The following is a 16,585-nucleotide window of genomic DNA, read 5'->3' as shown; positions in this document are numbered from 1 at the left end:
CACACACACACGCACACACACACACACACGCCCACACACGCCCACACACACACACAAGGTGGTGTGCTGCTCCAGGTAGCCTGGTTGCCTGTTTCTGGTCTCTCCATCTGGTAGAAGCAGCGTGACTTTCTCTACAGGACAGAGGGAATGAAGAAAAGTGGGAGGCAGGAAGAGCAGAGAGAGAGAGAGAGAGAGAGGATGATAAATGCTGAGATTAAAAAGGTGCTCTGTCTCATGGTGTGATTCCTCTTCTCTTCTCTTCTCTTCTCTTCTCTTCTCTTCTCTTCTCTTCTCCTCTTCCAGACTGTGCAGGATGTGGAGAGGAGATCAAACAGGGTCAGTCTCTCCTCGCTCTGGAGCGACAGTGGCACGTCAGTTGTTTTAAATGCCAAACGTGCGGCTGCGTGCTCACTGCAGAGTACATCAGCAAGTAGGTGGCTTGATCCATACTGTACGTTCAGAGCTAGTTTAATGCCTTCAATACCACCAGCACCATACCGCCATGAAAACACGGCCCTGAATCTATTCCGGCCACAAAGGAGGAGGACATGTTGATAAAGAGAGACAGAGTTAGAGAGGGACTTTCAAGCTTAGAGTGTGTGAAATGTTTTGCACATTCAGGGTTGAATTCACAAAAGGATTTCCGTGGCTTTTGCTGTCACGAAACCTTCACAGATAAAACAGAAAGAAACCGCGTAAATTCACAAAGCACCCGCAAAAGGTGCATGCACGCCTAACACAGATGCATCCTCTAAGGCAAATGCGTCATGGTGCACCCACGCTATTTGCACATATTTTAGTTAGGTAATATGCATACTTTTGGTGCAAAATTGGCAGTCCAAACAGTCCAGTTCATACAGACCAGTGCTAATAGCCACACACGACAGTAACTGAAGCACATTTAAAAGAGATGTTATGTTCAGATTGTCCAGTGATCATAGCAGCAGTGATAGTATAGTGATTGACGTCATGCCAGGCATGCTCAAAAGCAGCTATTTTGAAGGAAAATAGCACTTCTTAATTTAACTGAGACCAAAATGATTCACAGATACACGTTGCCAGGTCTTCTTGCTTTAATTGATGACATCAAGAATGACATTGAGCCAGCCACCCGAAGATGCCATGCATTACCTGGCATTGTCCTGCCTCCTCTTGGTGCAAAACAACATTTATTCTTTGAATAAAATCTTATGAGTTGGAAAATGTTAGTGGAAATATTAGTCCTTGAGACAGAGCGGAAATTGGTCACAACTGACGCACAATTCACGGTGCTGTCACTGGGCAAAATCTAGTCCTTGTGAATTTGACCCAAGTGGAAAGCCATCAAAAAAAAAAAAAAAAAAATCACACAACTGTCAGAAAATGTAGGAAATGTAGTGTAAAAGTTAAATGCACATGCAACACAGTCTCATACTGAATCTTGTTTTTCAGCTGAAAGAATCTGCCAGTGGCATGAGATAGTCCCACTTGTTTCCAGTACTAAACCTGTTTCCACAATTTTCTTGAATCATTGTCTTAATAATTAAAGGCTGATCTGCCTTGTTTCAACATATTTATATTTGTTACCAGAAAAAATTCCTGAAAGGAGTGAAACTGCACTGGAAACATGTGGGATTATCTCATTGCACTGGCAGATTTTTTTTTTTCCTGACTTGTTTTAAGATTAAATAAAATGTCCTTTAAGATTTTGTTTTTTTCAGTGAATTGTCAACAAAGACAACAGCAAGCTTCAAAGCTACTCTATTACTGGAGCGATTAATTAGCTTTTAATCATTTTGATCATTTTAGTCCTCGGTTTTAATTAAACTACACCCACTTGCTCACACTGCCATATATTGGTGTCACAGATCATTTTTGACTGAAAATTTTGAATGCTATTGGAAGCAAGTTTAATTCTGCTGCGGCTGACCTTTGAGTCCTCACTTCAGCATCGACAACACAATTTGTTCGTGATATGATGATAAACAGCAAAATAGCCACACGCTGAAAACTGAAAACTGAAAGCTGGAGCTGCTAAATTTGACAGGCTCTCTCTCTCTCCCTGTCAGGGACGGGATACCATACTGCGAGTCAGACTACCACGCTCAGTTTGGGATCAGGTGCGAGAGCTGTAACAGGTACATCAGCGGCAGAGTGCTGGAGGTGAGCACATTTGTTTCTGTGTGTGCCTGTGTCAGTATGCAGATTTTGTGTGTGTGTGCATGTCTGTATATATTTGTATATTAGTGTGTGCATGTCTGAGGGAGATGGGGAGAGAGGGAGAGAACGTGACTCAGTGCATGATTTTGTCTGTGAATTTGTGTGTGCATATTTAAGTGTGTGTGTGTGTGTGTGTGTGTGTATCCGTGCATGTCTCTGTGTGTCTGTGCATCTATAAAAAGCTGTGAGAAGCGCAGCTGTCCCTCTTAAAGTGTTGACTAATGATGAGGCAGCTCTGAAACACAGACAAACCAACACTCTCCCATCTCCTCTCCTCTCTTCGTTGCCTTTTTCCTATTTCTTATCTGCCTTCTCCCTGTTCCTCATTTCTCATTGTTTTTCTCTACTTCTTATCTCCCTTCTGCCTCCTTTCTGGTTTCTGCTCTCTCTCTCTTCTCTGCACCTTGTCTCCTCTCTTCTCCTCTGTTCTTTTCTCTCTCCCTCCTTCTTTCCTCACCACCCCCTCTTCTCTATACTTCTCTCCTTTGTCCTCTCCTCTCCTCTCCTTTCTGCCAGGCGGGAGGGAAGCACTACCACCCGAGCTGTGCCCGGTGCGCCCGCTGCCACATGATGTTCCTGGAAGGAGACGAGATGTATCTAACAGGTGAGGGAAGGAGGAGAGGAGAGGAGAGGAGACCTCATACCTCAAAGCTACTTCCCACGGCAAAAATGTGTAACAGGGTTATAGGGTTACCTGAGGTTGAGATTATATAATGAGGCACAAACTCACCCACCATGGTTGACAGAGAGACTGTGGATGTGTCTCAAACCGCACCCCAGTTCGGTGGGTAGTGAATCAGCGTGCCGTGGATTGGAACCGAGGCGCTGAGCACTGGGACACTGATGAGTCAGTGACGTGTGACGCACGTTTGGCTGCCTTGTTAGCCAGGATGCTTCTGTAAAATAGATTTTTCCTAGTTAAATCAAGGCTAAATTAAAAAAGAAAATAAAATAACTGATAATGATGATTAACAGTAACATTAGTTAGGGTAAAGCGTATGAAGGTAACTTTGTAGAATGGGTGGAATTTTATAAAATTTTAATGGATGGATATCATAGGGATAGTAAACTAAAATATGTAATTTTTAATTAAAATTTAATCAAAATTAAAAGTGTATTTTTATTTGAATGTTACTGACATCATTGGATGCAGAGATCATCATGAAATTGAGAATCTGAAGTCCTTCCTGTGCAGAGACAGGCCTGTTGATTTCTCCTCACTCAAACAAGTGATTTTTCTGTGGAGTAAAAGTTACTTTCAGATCCAACCTGAACACAACCTCAGTTTTTATTCCTCCTGCCCCCATTTGATGGATCATCAGCTGCAGCTGATATCCTGTGGCAGCGTCAGCAAATGAGGGTAACAGTAGCCATTAGCTTGTTAACACACAACATCGACATCAGCTTTGATGTTCACTTTTTTTTTTTTTTTTTTATGATGCATCATGGGAATAGCTTGTAGTGACTCATTGAGCAGTTCACTACTTATCAAACTCCACTATTGGGGTCTCCACCCAGTAATCGAGAAATAAGATAGTAAGTAAGAATTACTAATAATTGTGTGTTATTAACAAGCATAAAAACTGGTAGCATTGCAAGTGAATAGCAATGCAATTGAGGGTTGTGTGTATCTATTGCTACACTGGTGTCTGTGTGTGTGTGTGTGTGTGTGTGTGTGAGAGAGAGAGAGAGAGAGAGAGAAAGAGAATGAAAAAGAAGAGAGGATATGGTAACCTGATAAATGGGATCTTCTAACAAAGTGCTGTTATATAGTTTATTGATCACACATAGAACGCTTTGTAGCACACTCAACTTAATGGCAAAGGCACACACAATCACACAGTCTCTCTCTCACACACAGACACACACACTCACACACACACACACACAAATACGCAGTGGCAACCATGTGATGTTTTCTTGATACACACGAAGGCTGGAGTCAATTACGTTCCAACCTTCCCCTCTGCTGCTGTGTCCATTACTCTGCGCTGCCGCTGACAGACGGCATTAATCTGAATGAAACCTGCTGGACTGGAGGTTCAGCTCAATCGTCAAGGAGTCTCTCTTTTACAAATCACATTAACTGAAGTCAATCTTCTTGATCCTTTAATCAAATCGGAAAACTACAAGGACATGTATTAACATGCTGGACGATACGGCCAAAAAATAAAATCTGAATTTTTTTTCAATTTTTTTACAATTCACAGTTTTAATCTAGATTTCCCTTGTTTTTCACTAACTACAACCAATAACTAATGGGAATCTTTGCATGTGACTGGTGATTCACGCATGCATTTCTAGGCATGCAGGTCCTGTGTGGATGACTGAATTAGGGCTTATTTGACAGAATGCTCTTGATCTCGATTTTACAATTCATACAGTTTTTTTCCCATCAGTTTAAAACATAAATTCAAATTAATCAATTTATCAGCTAACACTTGTCGTTTCTAAACAATTGAGTTCAAATTCAAATTAATAATTCAAACTGTGGGTGCCCCAGTAGCTCCCCTGGTAAGAGTGTGTACCACATGTTAATGCTGAGTCCTGATCGCAACGCACTGGGTTAGGACCCGACCTCAGGCCATTCTCAGCGTGTCATCCCCTCTCTCTCCCCTGCCTGTCCTGGCTCTCTCCACCGTGACTGTCAAATAAAGCCGAAATGCCGAAAAAAATCTTAAAAAAAAAAAAAAAATCGAACTGTTCCGCTAATAAATGCATAATACTGTGATGTCACCCTTTATGTATGAAAACAGACAGCATTTTGCCATGGATGACCTGGGATGACTGAACTGAATGTGTAGCGCTCCTGTGTGGAAACACACACGTGTGTGAGACAGACTGTCCAGGAGTCACCATGCAGGTTGAAGCCTCCCGTTTCACCTCATTGGCATTCTGCTGCTCTCCCGCTCAAAGCCACCAGTAAAACTTAGCATTTGCATATTGTACCTGGTATCTGTGTGTGTGTTTGTATGTGTGTGTGTGCAGGAGTGTGCATTTTTGTCAGGGTCTACGAATGCATGCATGCATCATGTTTGTGTGTAGTGTATGTGTGCGTCTCTGTTTGAATATGTGCATGTGTGTGTGCATGTGTGTTTGCGCTGAGCTCCAGTGAGCCACCCCAAGGTTACACTCGCTCCTTCTGATGAGTTTAGACATGTAGGAGGGCTGAGCAATCACCCTCTTGAGACACACTCAATTACCACACACACACACACACACACATACACATGTACACATGCATGTACAGACACACACTCAGAATTGCACACAGACAAGCACATACACACTTGCAATCAATCTCATGATGCATGTTTGGAATAAGAAGTGATGCGTGTATGTGTACGTGTGTGCTTGCATGCATGCATACTTGTGTATGTGTGTGTGTGTGTGTGCGTGCACGTTTGTGTGTGTGTGTGTGTGTCTGTGTGTGTGTGTGTGTGTGTGTGTGTGTGTGTGTGTGTGTGTGTGTGTGTGCATGTGTGTGCATGTGTGTGTGCAGTGGGGTGGAAAGGTTTATTTTATGAACTAAATGTTCATGCCTCAGCTCATTGTTGGCTCTTAAAATGGATGGATTGGACTAATTCTAGCCTGTGTGTGTTTTGTCTCCTCCATTGTCATCTTTTAGTCATTTTGTCATAATTTGGATATCAGAAATATTTAAAGTGTAGAGATCAGATATGTCTAGGTTGTAAATTTCTCAGAAAATCCCCCTCATGATTTGCCAAATTTTGATCCACCTATCAGTTCCTGCAGATTTACACTTCATCACAGACTCTTGAAGGGCAAATCATCACTGAATCGTGTTTTTTGAGCTGTAAAGATGGTTACATGGCTTCTTTAAAGTAATCAGTGATAATACTGAGTTTATTTCCAGTATATTTCAAATGAAGTGCTGCATCTGCTCCCAGGGGCAGGACTGCTGTCTGAGATCTTCAACTGACTTGCACTTCTGGCCACACCTCCGTTATACCACTTCTATATCAAGCATGTGGAGGTTTTGCAAAAGTTTTGTATGTATGTATGTATGTATGTATTTATTTATTTTCTCTTAGACTAACAGCTAAAAGAAGTGGATGACGTAATCTTACAAGCCAAGTGAAACACATTTCCTATCACGTCTCTGCACTACCAACCAATCAGAGTCCAATTAGAAAGATGGTGATTTATTGGTAATTCATCATTGTTCATAACTTTAAGTTGCAGTGAAGTTAGGGTTGCCCTCCCAAAATGTAGACCATGGCCTGTATCATTGCACAAATTAGCAGGTTACCTGTTTACACCTCTGCCAATCGGCACTGAAACCAATAATTGCGTGGGGTTGTTGCAGGGTTCAGAAGTTCAAGTTCAAATATATTTCAAGCCCAATATCACTGTTTACAGTTTCAAAGGGCCTTGCATGCCCACAAGGTTACAACAAACAGGACAACACCCCCTGATTTAGTCCTCATAGCAGGTAAGACAAAACTCTCCACAAAAAAAAAAAAAAAAAAAAAAAAAAAAACGGTGTAAGATGGGAAAACAACAGAAGAAATCTTGCTGGCCTAGTGAGCAAATTACAAACAATACAAACAATACAGTCTCAATGCAGGAGAAAACACACTAGCAGATAATATGACAACAGAAGCAGCGGGTGGCCACGACTGAGGCAGGAGACACAGCCACAGCAGAACAAGACGATGACCGGCCACAGAGCAGCTGCAGAAGGAGCCAGGACAGGGAGGAGAAAGGAAAAGGAAAGGAGAGGAGAAACAGGGAGATGACAGGGTGGGATGAAGAGGAAGATAGTTACACTCACACAAAGCAGTGAGTAAAGCAAACAAAGAAGTTGGGACTGAAATGCTGGTTGACCTGTTTACTCTGAACTCGCGTCCCAGATGGTAGTGGGATTTTAGCTCAGGGTAAAAGTGGCATCAGTGATGTCAAGGTGTGTGTTCTGCCTTTGGAAATGCCAGATGCTTTGCAATCAAAAAGAGGGCGATTTGTTATCCCACTCCACTTTTTTGCACCTTTTGAAATTGTGCGCTTGGTGGAGACTGGCTGAAAAACAAGTGCGTTTACGTGCTCTTTAATTACAGTCTCATTTTGACTCTGTCTCTTCTGCTTTCCTCTTACCATTTCAATGAAGTCGCTGTTCAAAAGGATAGTAGGAACCTCGCTGCTCCTATGCACAGAGCCAAAAGAGTCCGCAGGATAATGGGGTCAATTATGATACAATACCAGAATTGATTTGCACAGGTTAGCCTGGTGTCTGTGCTGTTTGTCAAGGCAGCATGATTCAGCAAACCATTTAAATTTCTGCTACTGTACAGCATTTAAATTTCAAATGGCGTGTACACAAAAGTCAGTATTGCTCTCCCACAATACACCGGCTGCCTTCAACCCTTCTTTTGAATATCAGCAGCCGCGATAAGCAGACCAGAACTGTCAACTTATTAACCGTGTTTTGCATTTGAAGTCACAGTGAAACAGCATTTTGACAGCCGCTGATGTATTTCTTGTTGATACAGGTTGTTAGGGCGGGGCTTAACACTGAGAAGCATCTTTCACAAGTGTAAACCAACAGGTGATCAGTTAGGGAGAGGAGGGGAGTTAAAAATGTGATGTTTTCCCTGAACAGTTCAACATGACATCACCATTGAACATGTAGTGCCTTCCAGATTGGAGAAGTAATGCAATTATGATATAAAAGTACAAAAAAAATAAAATAAATTAAATAAATCATTGTCATTTATTGTTGAATATGGCATAGAAAATTTGTTTTTCCAATTTTAAGAGTCGAGAAAACACAGACGTCTGTATAAAGAAAGAGATACTGTTTTTAAGTTTAATTCCAAAAAGATTAAAAAATAATAATAATAATTATAATTATAAAAATATAAAAGTATAAAAAAATGTTGGTTTCAAAGGGAGGCTGTGGTGATATTTTCGAGAACAGAACCGTCCTTGGTGTTGGAAATACTGACTGATTGTTATCAGGTAGCTGCACATTTTGAAACAAACAAACTCCTTTTTGCTGCACCATTTAGATTCTCCTCACCCAGGAGATAGAGGGAGTCAACTCCAAGGCCATATATCTACCAGGCAGCAGAGTTGAGGAGCGTGGGTGGAATGGAGGGGAGGGGGAGGCGGGGGGGCCTGAATCACCACGCATGGTTTCTGTCTACACTATTGATTTTGTGTGTGTGTGTATCCACTTCCATGTTCCTGTGTGTAGGTGTGTGTGTATGCACTGGTGTACGTAGGCGCAGGTGTGTGTTTGTGCACATACATGTATGTACTCGTCCACATGCTTATGAGTGTGTGTGTGTGTGTGTGTGTGTGTGTGTGTGTGTGTGTTTGCGTGTGTCTGTCCAGGTCAGATTTATAGCATTGATAGTGGCTGAATAGAGAGTCATGATAAGCTAACTGAAGCTACTCTGTTAGCCTCCTCTGCTGCCAGGCCCAAGAGAATGATACACAGTCAGCTGGTTACTCTTCATTACGCTTGTTTGTGTGTGTGTGTGTGTGCGTGCATGCGTGTGCGTGTGTGTGTAGAGTGGAGTTATTATCCCAATCAGATCCCCATGCATATAACATCCTGACATTAATGGTCTGTTGTGCGAAACTGAATCTAATAGGTTTCATATTCATTCATTCTTCATTCATTCTCTCTCATAGAGGAAAATAACATAAGAAAATAAAATAATTTACACAACGGAGCACTGTTTCTCGCTCCTCTCTCAGTGGGCCTCCCCTTCTTCCTATTTCTGCCTCCCCTTCTATCTTCCTATCACCTCTGCCTCCCCCTTTCTCTGTATGCATCTGTAAGTTGAGGAGAGTTACAACTGCTGTCTTCAGATCAGACAAATTGCCTCCACAGTCAACCCGTGTGTGTGTGTGTGTGTGTGTGTGTGTGTGTGTGTGTGTGTGTGTGTGTGTGTGTATTGGATGATGGATGGCTGTAGTTGAGAAAGGCTGATCTACTCTTCATAGGATCCCATAAAACTGCATAGTTGTTGCCCACATGCATTAAACCAATCCACTGTGTGTGTGTGTGTGTGTGTGTGTGTGTGTGTGTGTGTGTGCGTGTGTGTGTTTTCTGCAGGTTCAGAAGTTTGGCACCCGATGTGTAAAGAGGCAGCTCGACTGGAGAGGAAACTGAGGGTGAGTGGTGCTCAAAATACCCATAACCCCCTGCACCCTCTCTCTATTTATGTTTCCTTTCTCTTTGTCTCCATGTCTTGATCTAAAATTTCACAGTTGGACAGGTCACTCTGAATATGTACTCTTACAAGTTACCTGCAGTATATAATTTTGTTAAACATATGATTAGTGTCATGTGATGTAAAATTTCACGGCTGGAAAACAAAATGCCCACTCTTTGGCAGCTGCCATGACAGAAAATCAACATAAAAACACTAATAATCCAGTCTGGGTTGATCAGAGGAAGACGTGAAAGCATTACTGTACTATTCATTCCTCTCATTTCTACATGCTTTGTGCATACAATAATTCCAAAAAGTTAACAGGACAAAAACTTGGATTTCATTTCTTTTACGGCAAAAATACTTGACAGTCTCAGTGCTAAACTGCAACTTCAAATTTTGTTTAGCTGCCACGTAGCTACTGCAAAACGTAGATAAAGCTACACTAGTCAAGGTTTTTATGAAAAACACACGTCTTGTCGATCTAAATGAAAAAGAAGCATATCATCCCCACTAACTGAAACACTGCAAATTCACCTCATTTGTCCAAATTAAATTTTGGTGCCGGGTGTGTCCACTGTGCCGAATCAAAACTTAAGAGTGAAATACTGTAAATAGGCTCACTAAAGATGGTTGAGCTTCATCACCACCACTAAAAAGAGGGACATTAGTTGTGAGAGGTTTACTGACATGTTACGTGATTTCTTGGCAGTGATGTCTTCAGGCGGTTGCACTTAACAGATTAATGCAGCTTTGAGGTGGTAATCCCTCAAAGCCAATATCTTTTTTACTTCATTTTGACAACATGTTAAGTGAGCAAGGCTGCGGTGTTTTTGCAGTGTGTTTATTTAGGATATTACAAACCAGTGCTGCGACATCTTTCCCTGAGATTCTCTGCTGATAAACTCTCCCCTCTCTGCTCGGCCGCTGTGGCCCTCGCTGATCACTGTAACTATGCATTTCTTCTTCTGTTTATTGCAAACAAACTGATATTGCGTCATGCACCACTTCCTGTACGCCAGAGGAGTTTCCCAGGAGAAGTCCCACCTGACAACGAGTGTTTAGAGCAGCAACATTACAACAAGCTGAACTGGCTGAATTATTTTTTTGTGACAGTGATGGAGCAGCAGAACTGACAGCTTATGACAGTGTTTATGAAAACATTGTGCATCATTAAATTATTAATTATGAAGTCAATTACATGGAGTGGTTCCCAGGCTGGCTGTTGCATCTGGGTTTGCTAACTTTACAACAGCACTGACCTCAGGCTTGATCTGACTCATATCTCCACTGTGTCTGTGTGTGTGTGTGTGTGTGTGTGTGTGTGTGTGTGTGTGTGTGTGTGCGTACTGTCCTGCCAGCTGAGACGCACATCTGAGACAGCGTCCATTTCTCCTCCTGGCTCCTCTATCGGCTCCCCTCACCGGCTCATCTGTGTGAGTATTGTCACTGTCACGGCAACGCCGTGGTTACGCCCGTGCTGCTATGGTCACACCCTCAGCTGCCACTGTCACACCTGTCAATCAAACGCCAGCAGAGATATGAGTCGACAGTTTCCCCGAGAGCTCGCTCTGTTGGCGCTATCTGTCTCTGAACAGACCCTCCTGTCTGTCTGTCTGGTTGAATTGCTACCCACCTGTCTTCCTGTCTTCTGTATGTCTGGGTATACCAGGCGGGTTTGCAGGTTCTTAAATATGTTTTTTAGTTTCACTGGTGTTGTTTATCTGTCTTTCTCTCAGCGTTAACATCTGTGCATGACAGTCTCTCTCTCTCTCTCTCTCTCTCTCTCTCTCTCTCTCTCTCTCCCTCCCTCCCTCTCTCTCAGGCGAAGGCAGAAAGTGACGTGTTGGACTATAAGCAGCTGGCGGCTCTGCCCAGAGTCAAAGCCATATACGACATCCAGCGGCCAGACATCATCCCTTACCAGGCCTACCACGCGCACACACACCTCTCAGATGACACACTGGAGCGATACAGCTGTGGGCAGGTACACACAAACACACACACACACATACGCACAATAGAGACACAGCCAAGACCAGACCTGTAAGACCTGACCAAGTCTCTAAAATTTCTAAAGAAGAATTTATTCAGTCAGTGTGTGGCACTTGTCACATGTATTGATATTTAGTGTTACAGTAGTTTACAGTGTGACTGTCACCTGTGCCACACAAGATTTGTTTTGTACACACCAATGCATTTATAACTCAAAGGATATTATATACTGTAATAGTCATAGACTAATAGATATTATAGAATTAATAGTTTTGACTGATACAGCAGCTGGCTGATCAGATGTATCGGTGTCACCATGACACAACATATTAAGGATTAACATATTGCAGTTAAAACTATTTTAGATAACTAAAAAAACTGTTACCAGTGAATTGTTTATCCAGCAGAACGTGTTGTTTGCAGCACTTTGGCATGTGACTTGACTGAGTTGTGTATCACACTTGAGCAGAGGGTGTTGCGTTGTTGTTCAGTTGTAAAATATCAAGCATAGTAAATTATTAAATTTAATGATTCCTTATCACAAATATTTATTTTTACTTATTAAAAAAATATTGGCCAATATATTATTACAAGACATTTTTACTCTTAAATGTATATATTGGTACTGGCCCCAAAATTCCAGTATCGGTCGTTCTCCTAAGTTAGATGAAAGTATTGACCTACCCTCGGCCCACAGTCGCTTGCTATGCAAATATTACTCTGTGTTGATATTAATCATCCTAATTTGCTTTCCCCTTCTTCCCTCTCTGCTCCAGTCGGTGGGTTCCCTGTCTCCATACTCTCAGGTGAGTCTCCACACCTGCACTAATGGCTGTCAGATATTCAGACTCTGTGGTCCTCCGCTCCGCAGGTTTGTGCTGAGAGTTAATGAAGCACACCTGGTTTGTATCTCAGAGACACCAGGTGTGGCTCATTAACAATCAGGGAATGGAGTTTCATGGTTCTTAAGTATTGTAGCTGTACTGTAAAAAAAAAAAAAAGAAAAAAAGTCCTAACTGTGTTCAGTGACTATGAGACCCTGTTTCAGTGCAATGTAGTCTGCATTGTGATAAGTTATCCAGGGAATGACATGCGTTTACATGTGGTATGAATCCACTGTTGTTGTTATCTGCAGTTTTATTGGGGACTGCCCATTGGCCCAAAGGCCTGTTATTCCAAAACCCCAACAGTCTGAAAATGTCCAGTCTGTAAATTTAGTTAAGTTTAAGCAGACGTTTCCTCAGCTAAAGATGAAGGTAAACAGGGTTGGACGCATTTCTCGTCAGAGATGTGTATCACCGGCAGTCACTGAATTCCAGGGTGTGTATTTTTGGAGCATGGGCCTTCAGAGCAACATCCTTTGGTTTTCAGGATATCAGGCTATCGGACTAATGGGCTTTCTGTCCAGTTGGACATTTTTCGGACTGTTGGGGTGTCATAGTAATGGGCCGTCAGACCAATGGCATAGCACCTTTTTATTTGTCTTGTGATCAGATCCTAGTACATGCAAAGTGGTTACGTCGCTGGGCTGGGTCAGACATGACAGGCCCTGGGTGATGAGAGCTTATGCCAATCTAGGGCCTTTATCTATTTTTGGGCAATGTCCTACTGGCATACCTGCTTTGAGAGCGTACGAGGAGGCAGAGTTTGTAGTGAGAATCTCATGATGTTTAACACTTGTAGACAAACATCTTTGCATGAGTACTGTCACAGTGTATGCATTGCATCTAGACTGGACTGAGATACAAACACAATACAAGCCAGATCGCCTCCAGAAGTAGTCAGACAAATCCAGTCCCATTCTAATGCATGCTATGCAGCTTGCATTAAGATGCTTGTTTTTCCTCATCCAGATAACATATCCAAATACAGACTGTATTTAACCCTCCTATCGTGTTCGCGGTCAAATCTGACCGGTGTACAAGTTTTCTCTCCAAAAAATGCAGTTAATTTCATCTGTTTGTCATGAGGTTCCATGACTTTGTTCACACATGGCATCTGAACACATAAAATAAATTTGGAGAATTTTTATTAATTTTTGAATGTTTTATTTAACTTGTATACACCCATCGTGTTCCCGGTCACAAATGACCGGTCATTAGAAATGAATGGGTAAGACTACAATTAGTGTATAAAATAGAGTTAAACACATTCCCACACTCCTTTCCCACACCCCAACATGCAGGTGTCTTTGAGCAGACACAGATGTGTGTGAACACACACACACACACACACACACACACACACACACACACACACACACACACACCTTATACCCCTTTCTGGCTTCCATGGCAACCTCCACAGGAAAGTATCTCTCTGACTTCTTTCCCACACCCCAACATGTAGGTGTCTTTGAGCAGGCACACACACACACACACACACACACACACACACACACACACACCTTATAACCCTTTCTGGCTTCCATGGCAACCCCACGGGAAAGTATCTCTCAGACTTCTTTCCCACACCCCAACATGTAGGTGTCTTTGAGCAGGCACACACACACACACACACACACACACACACACACACACCTTATACCCCTTTCTGGCTTCCATGGCAACCCCCACAGGAAAGTATCTCTTAGACTTCTTTCCCACACCCCAACATGTAGGTGTCTTTGAGCAGGCACACACACACACACACACACACACACACACACACACACCTTATACCCCTTTCTGGCTTCCATGGCAACCCCCACGGGAAAGTATCTCTCAGACTTCTTTCCCACACCCCAACATGTAGGTGTCTTTGAGCAGGCACACACACACACACACACACACACACACACACACACACACACACACACAAACACACACACACACACACACATGGACACAGACACACACAGACACACACAACTTTGCCCCTTTTTGGCTTCCATGGCAACCCTCACGGGAACCTACCACAGGAACTGCCAACACCTGTCACCTGACACCTGACACCTGACACCTGTCAGGTGTCAGGTGTCAGGAAGAAGACCCAGCTGAAGTTGTGGTCACCTTTCGGTCCAAAAATGGTCATTTTTCCTGGACCTCATCCCCACCTGAGAGGAACGGTCAGCTTCCATGTGAAAATGTCATGAGGATGACTAGCTAAATCATAATGGTCAATGCTGACGGGAACACAAAAGATGCTATTTTTTTGCCACTATTTAGAAAATTGAAATGTTTTCAAAACAGTGTCCTTGGAAAACATTGAAATGAAGTACTCTGTGATAAATACTACAATATGTTTCATCTGAGTATTTGTTATAGTCAAAATAATATCTATATAATGTTTTTTTCCCTAAAAAACGAATGGTATGATCTCAGGTAAATTAGGCCTACAGCACATACATAGCAAATAGAAGTTCAAAACTTGTCATTTTCACAAGAGCAGAAGTTGATAAAAAGATCTAACACAACATTAGGTGATAATATGTATCATAGTGGATTTAAAATCAAATACAATGTTACCGGTCACATGTGACCGGGAACCTCATGAGTGTTAGCCCAAAATGAACAGAATAGGAGGGTTAATGTCAGGTCTAAACAGAGTACCCTAACCCTAACCCTAAACAGAGTCTGAGTAAACCACCATTAGCATGTGACATGACGTGTACCAAGAGCACTTCCAGTCTCTGGAAAAGGGGAATATTTTCTCCGGGCTCCAAGCAAGTGAAGGCCCGCCAGACAGGCGAGGTCATGCTGCACTAAATTAGAAAACTGGATGCAGTGGGGCTGTGTGTGTGTGTGTGTGTGTGTGTGTGTGTGTGTGTGTGTGTGTGCTGGGAGGGCTAGTGTGAATGAAGACACATTATTCTCAGCAGACAACGTCTCCCTCTCTCCAGGATCTCTTAGACAGTGTGGAGTTCAGGACAAGGCGTTCCTCCAGCCCTGCCTACACTGACTCTCCTGCACACAGTCGACATGAAGGCTCTCCTCTGCACTACTATCACCCTGGTAACACCACACAGACACACACATACACTAAACACACATGTTCACACAGACACACACAGCCACACAGAAAAGGGAGTGAACATTAATGGGTCTTCACAGAAGTGAGGTGTTTGCTCTACTAATTTATATGCATCTTGGTGTCATGTCTCATCAGGGGCCCTAGAATTCCCAGCAGCACGCCTAACCCCCCTGCAACACACACACGTACACACACACACACAGACATACTCTGCAAAACACACACTCTCACATATAACCCATCAGTCTCTCTGTCATTAGTCTGTCTATCTGTCTGTCTGGGGAGGCGCGCCATGCTGTTGCTCATGCTCTGCTTTCTCTCACTGTGATTGGCTGGGCTGACTGCAGGCAATGAGAGTGACAGGAGTTCACCCTATCACAGTCAGCCAGACCCCAGGTCTGCCACACCCACCACCTACAAAGCCCCCAAGCATTTCCATGTGCCAGGTAGGCCTTCATCTGTAACCCCTGAGCTTCATCCTAACCCATAACCTCCAACCTCAGAAACTAACCAACCAAACAAACCTCCAGATATTTACATGTAACGTAAAGGTTGTCATTTCAGATTGGGTCCCCATCAAACCGGCAGCATATTAGAAACAAAATCTGAATTTGATGGGTATGCGTGTTCTTTGGGCTTTGTGTGTTTCCAGTTTATTTCCTCTCTTTCAGTTTTGTTTGTTCTTCCTGTGCTCATTTCCAAGATGAATCGGTTTGAGGCAAAAGTTGCTGAAGCCGCGAGAGGAAATGTGCACTTACATGACCGTGCAAGCAGGGACTATAAAGACACAGAGCTGGTAGCAAACTGCTGGAGCAAAATCTCAAGTTGAGCGTCAACGATCCCCGTTTGTGCAACACACCGTGGCGAAAGCTGCGTGACCAATCTGGGGTTCACTGCTAGGTTATTTCTTTCCATTGTTTTGCGTTCTCCTTCTCAAGTGATTCTCATGTGATTTACAAACTTCCTCATCTGGTGTGGGCTGTCAATAAAAGAGCTGATCTAAAGTTGCAGCAAGTACAGCCGTGGCCAAAAGTTTTGAGAATGACACAAATATTAATTTTCACAAAGTCTCCTGCCTCGGTTTTTATGATGGCAATTTGCATATACTCCAGAATGTTATGAAGAGTTATCATATGAATAGCAATTAATTGTAAAGTCCCTCTTTGCCATGAAAATGAACTTAATCCCCAAAAAATCAATTTCCACTGCATTTCAGCCCTGCCACAAAAGGA

The 16,585-nt window shown here is 42.8% G+C and overlaps 1 protein-coding gene across 7 annotated transcripts in view; it reads left to right on the top strand.

Moving 5' to 3' along the window:
- The window catches only part of LOC115370965 (actin-binding LIM protein 3-like), a 53,699-nt gene that overhangs the window by 21,288 nt on the left and 15,826 nt on the right, over nt 1–16,585 (top strand). For 5 of the 7 annotated variants that reach the window (XM_030068055.1, XM_030068053.1, XM_030068056.1 and 2 more), the window contains exons 5-13: nt 304–430; nt 2,049–2,142; nt 2,716–2,803; nt 9,287–9,345; nt 10,748–10,822; nt 11,212–11,373; nt 12,158–12,187; nt 15,223–15,334; nt 15,701–15,799. In XM_030068055.1, coding sequence (XP_029923915.1) covers nt 304–430; nt 2,049–2,142; nt 2,716–2,803; nt 9,287–9,345; nt 10,748–10,822; nt 11,212–11,373; nt 12,158–12,187; nt 15,223–15,334; nt 15,701–15,799 — 846 coding nt within the window. The remainder of the gene's footprint in view (nt 1–303; nt 431–2,048; nt 2,143–2,715; nt 2,804–9,286; nt 9,346–10,747; nt 10,823–11,211; nt 11,374–12,157; nt 12,188–15,222; nt 15,335–15,700; nt 15,800–16,585) is intronic. The other 2 variants (XM_030068058.1, XM_030068059.1) reach the window with 1 other exon arrangement.

Source organism: Myripristis murdjan, chromosome 14 (assembly GCF_902150065.1).
Source record: "Myripristis murdjan chromosome 14, fMyrMur1.1, whole genome shotgun sequence".
Taxonomy (NCBI): Eukaryota; Metazoa; Chordata; class Actinopteri; order Holocentriformes; family Holocentridae; genus Myripristis; species Myripristis murdjan.
This window is presented reverse-complemented; position numbering and strand designations above follow the sequence as displayed.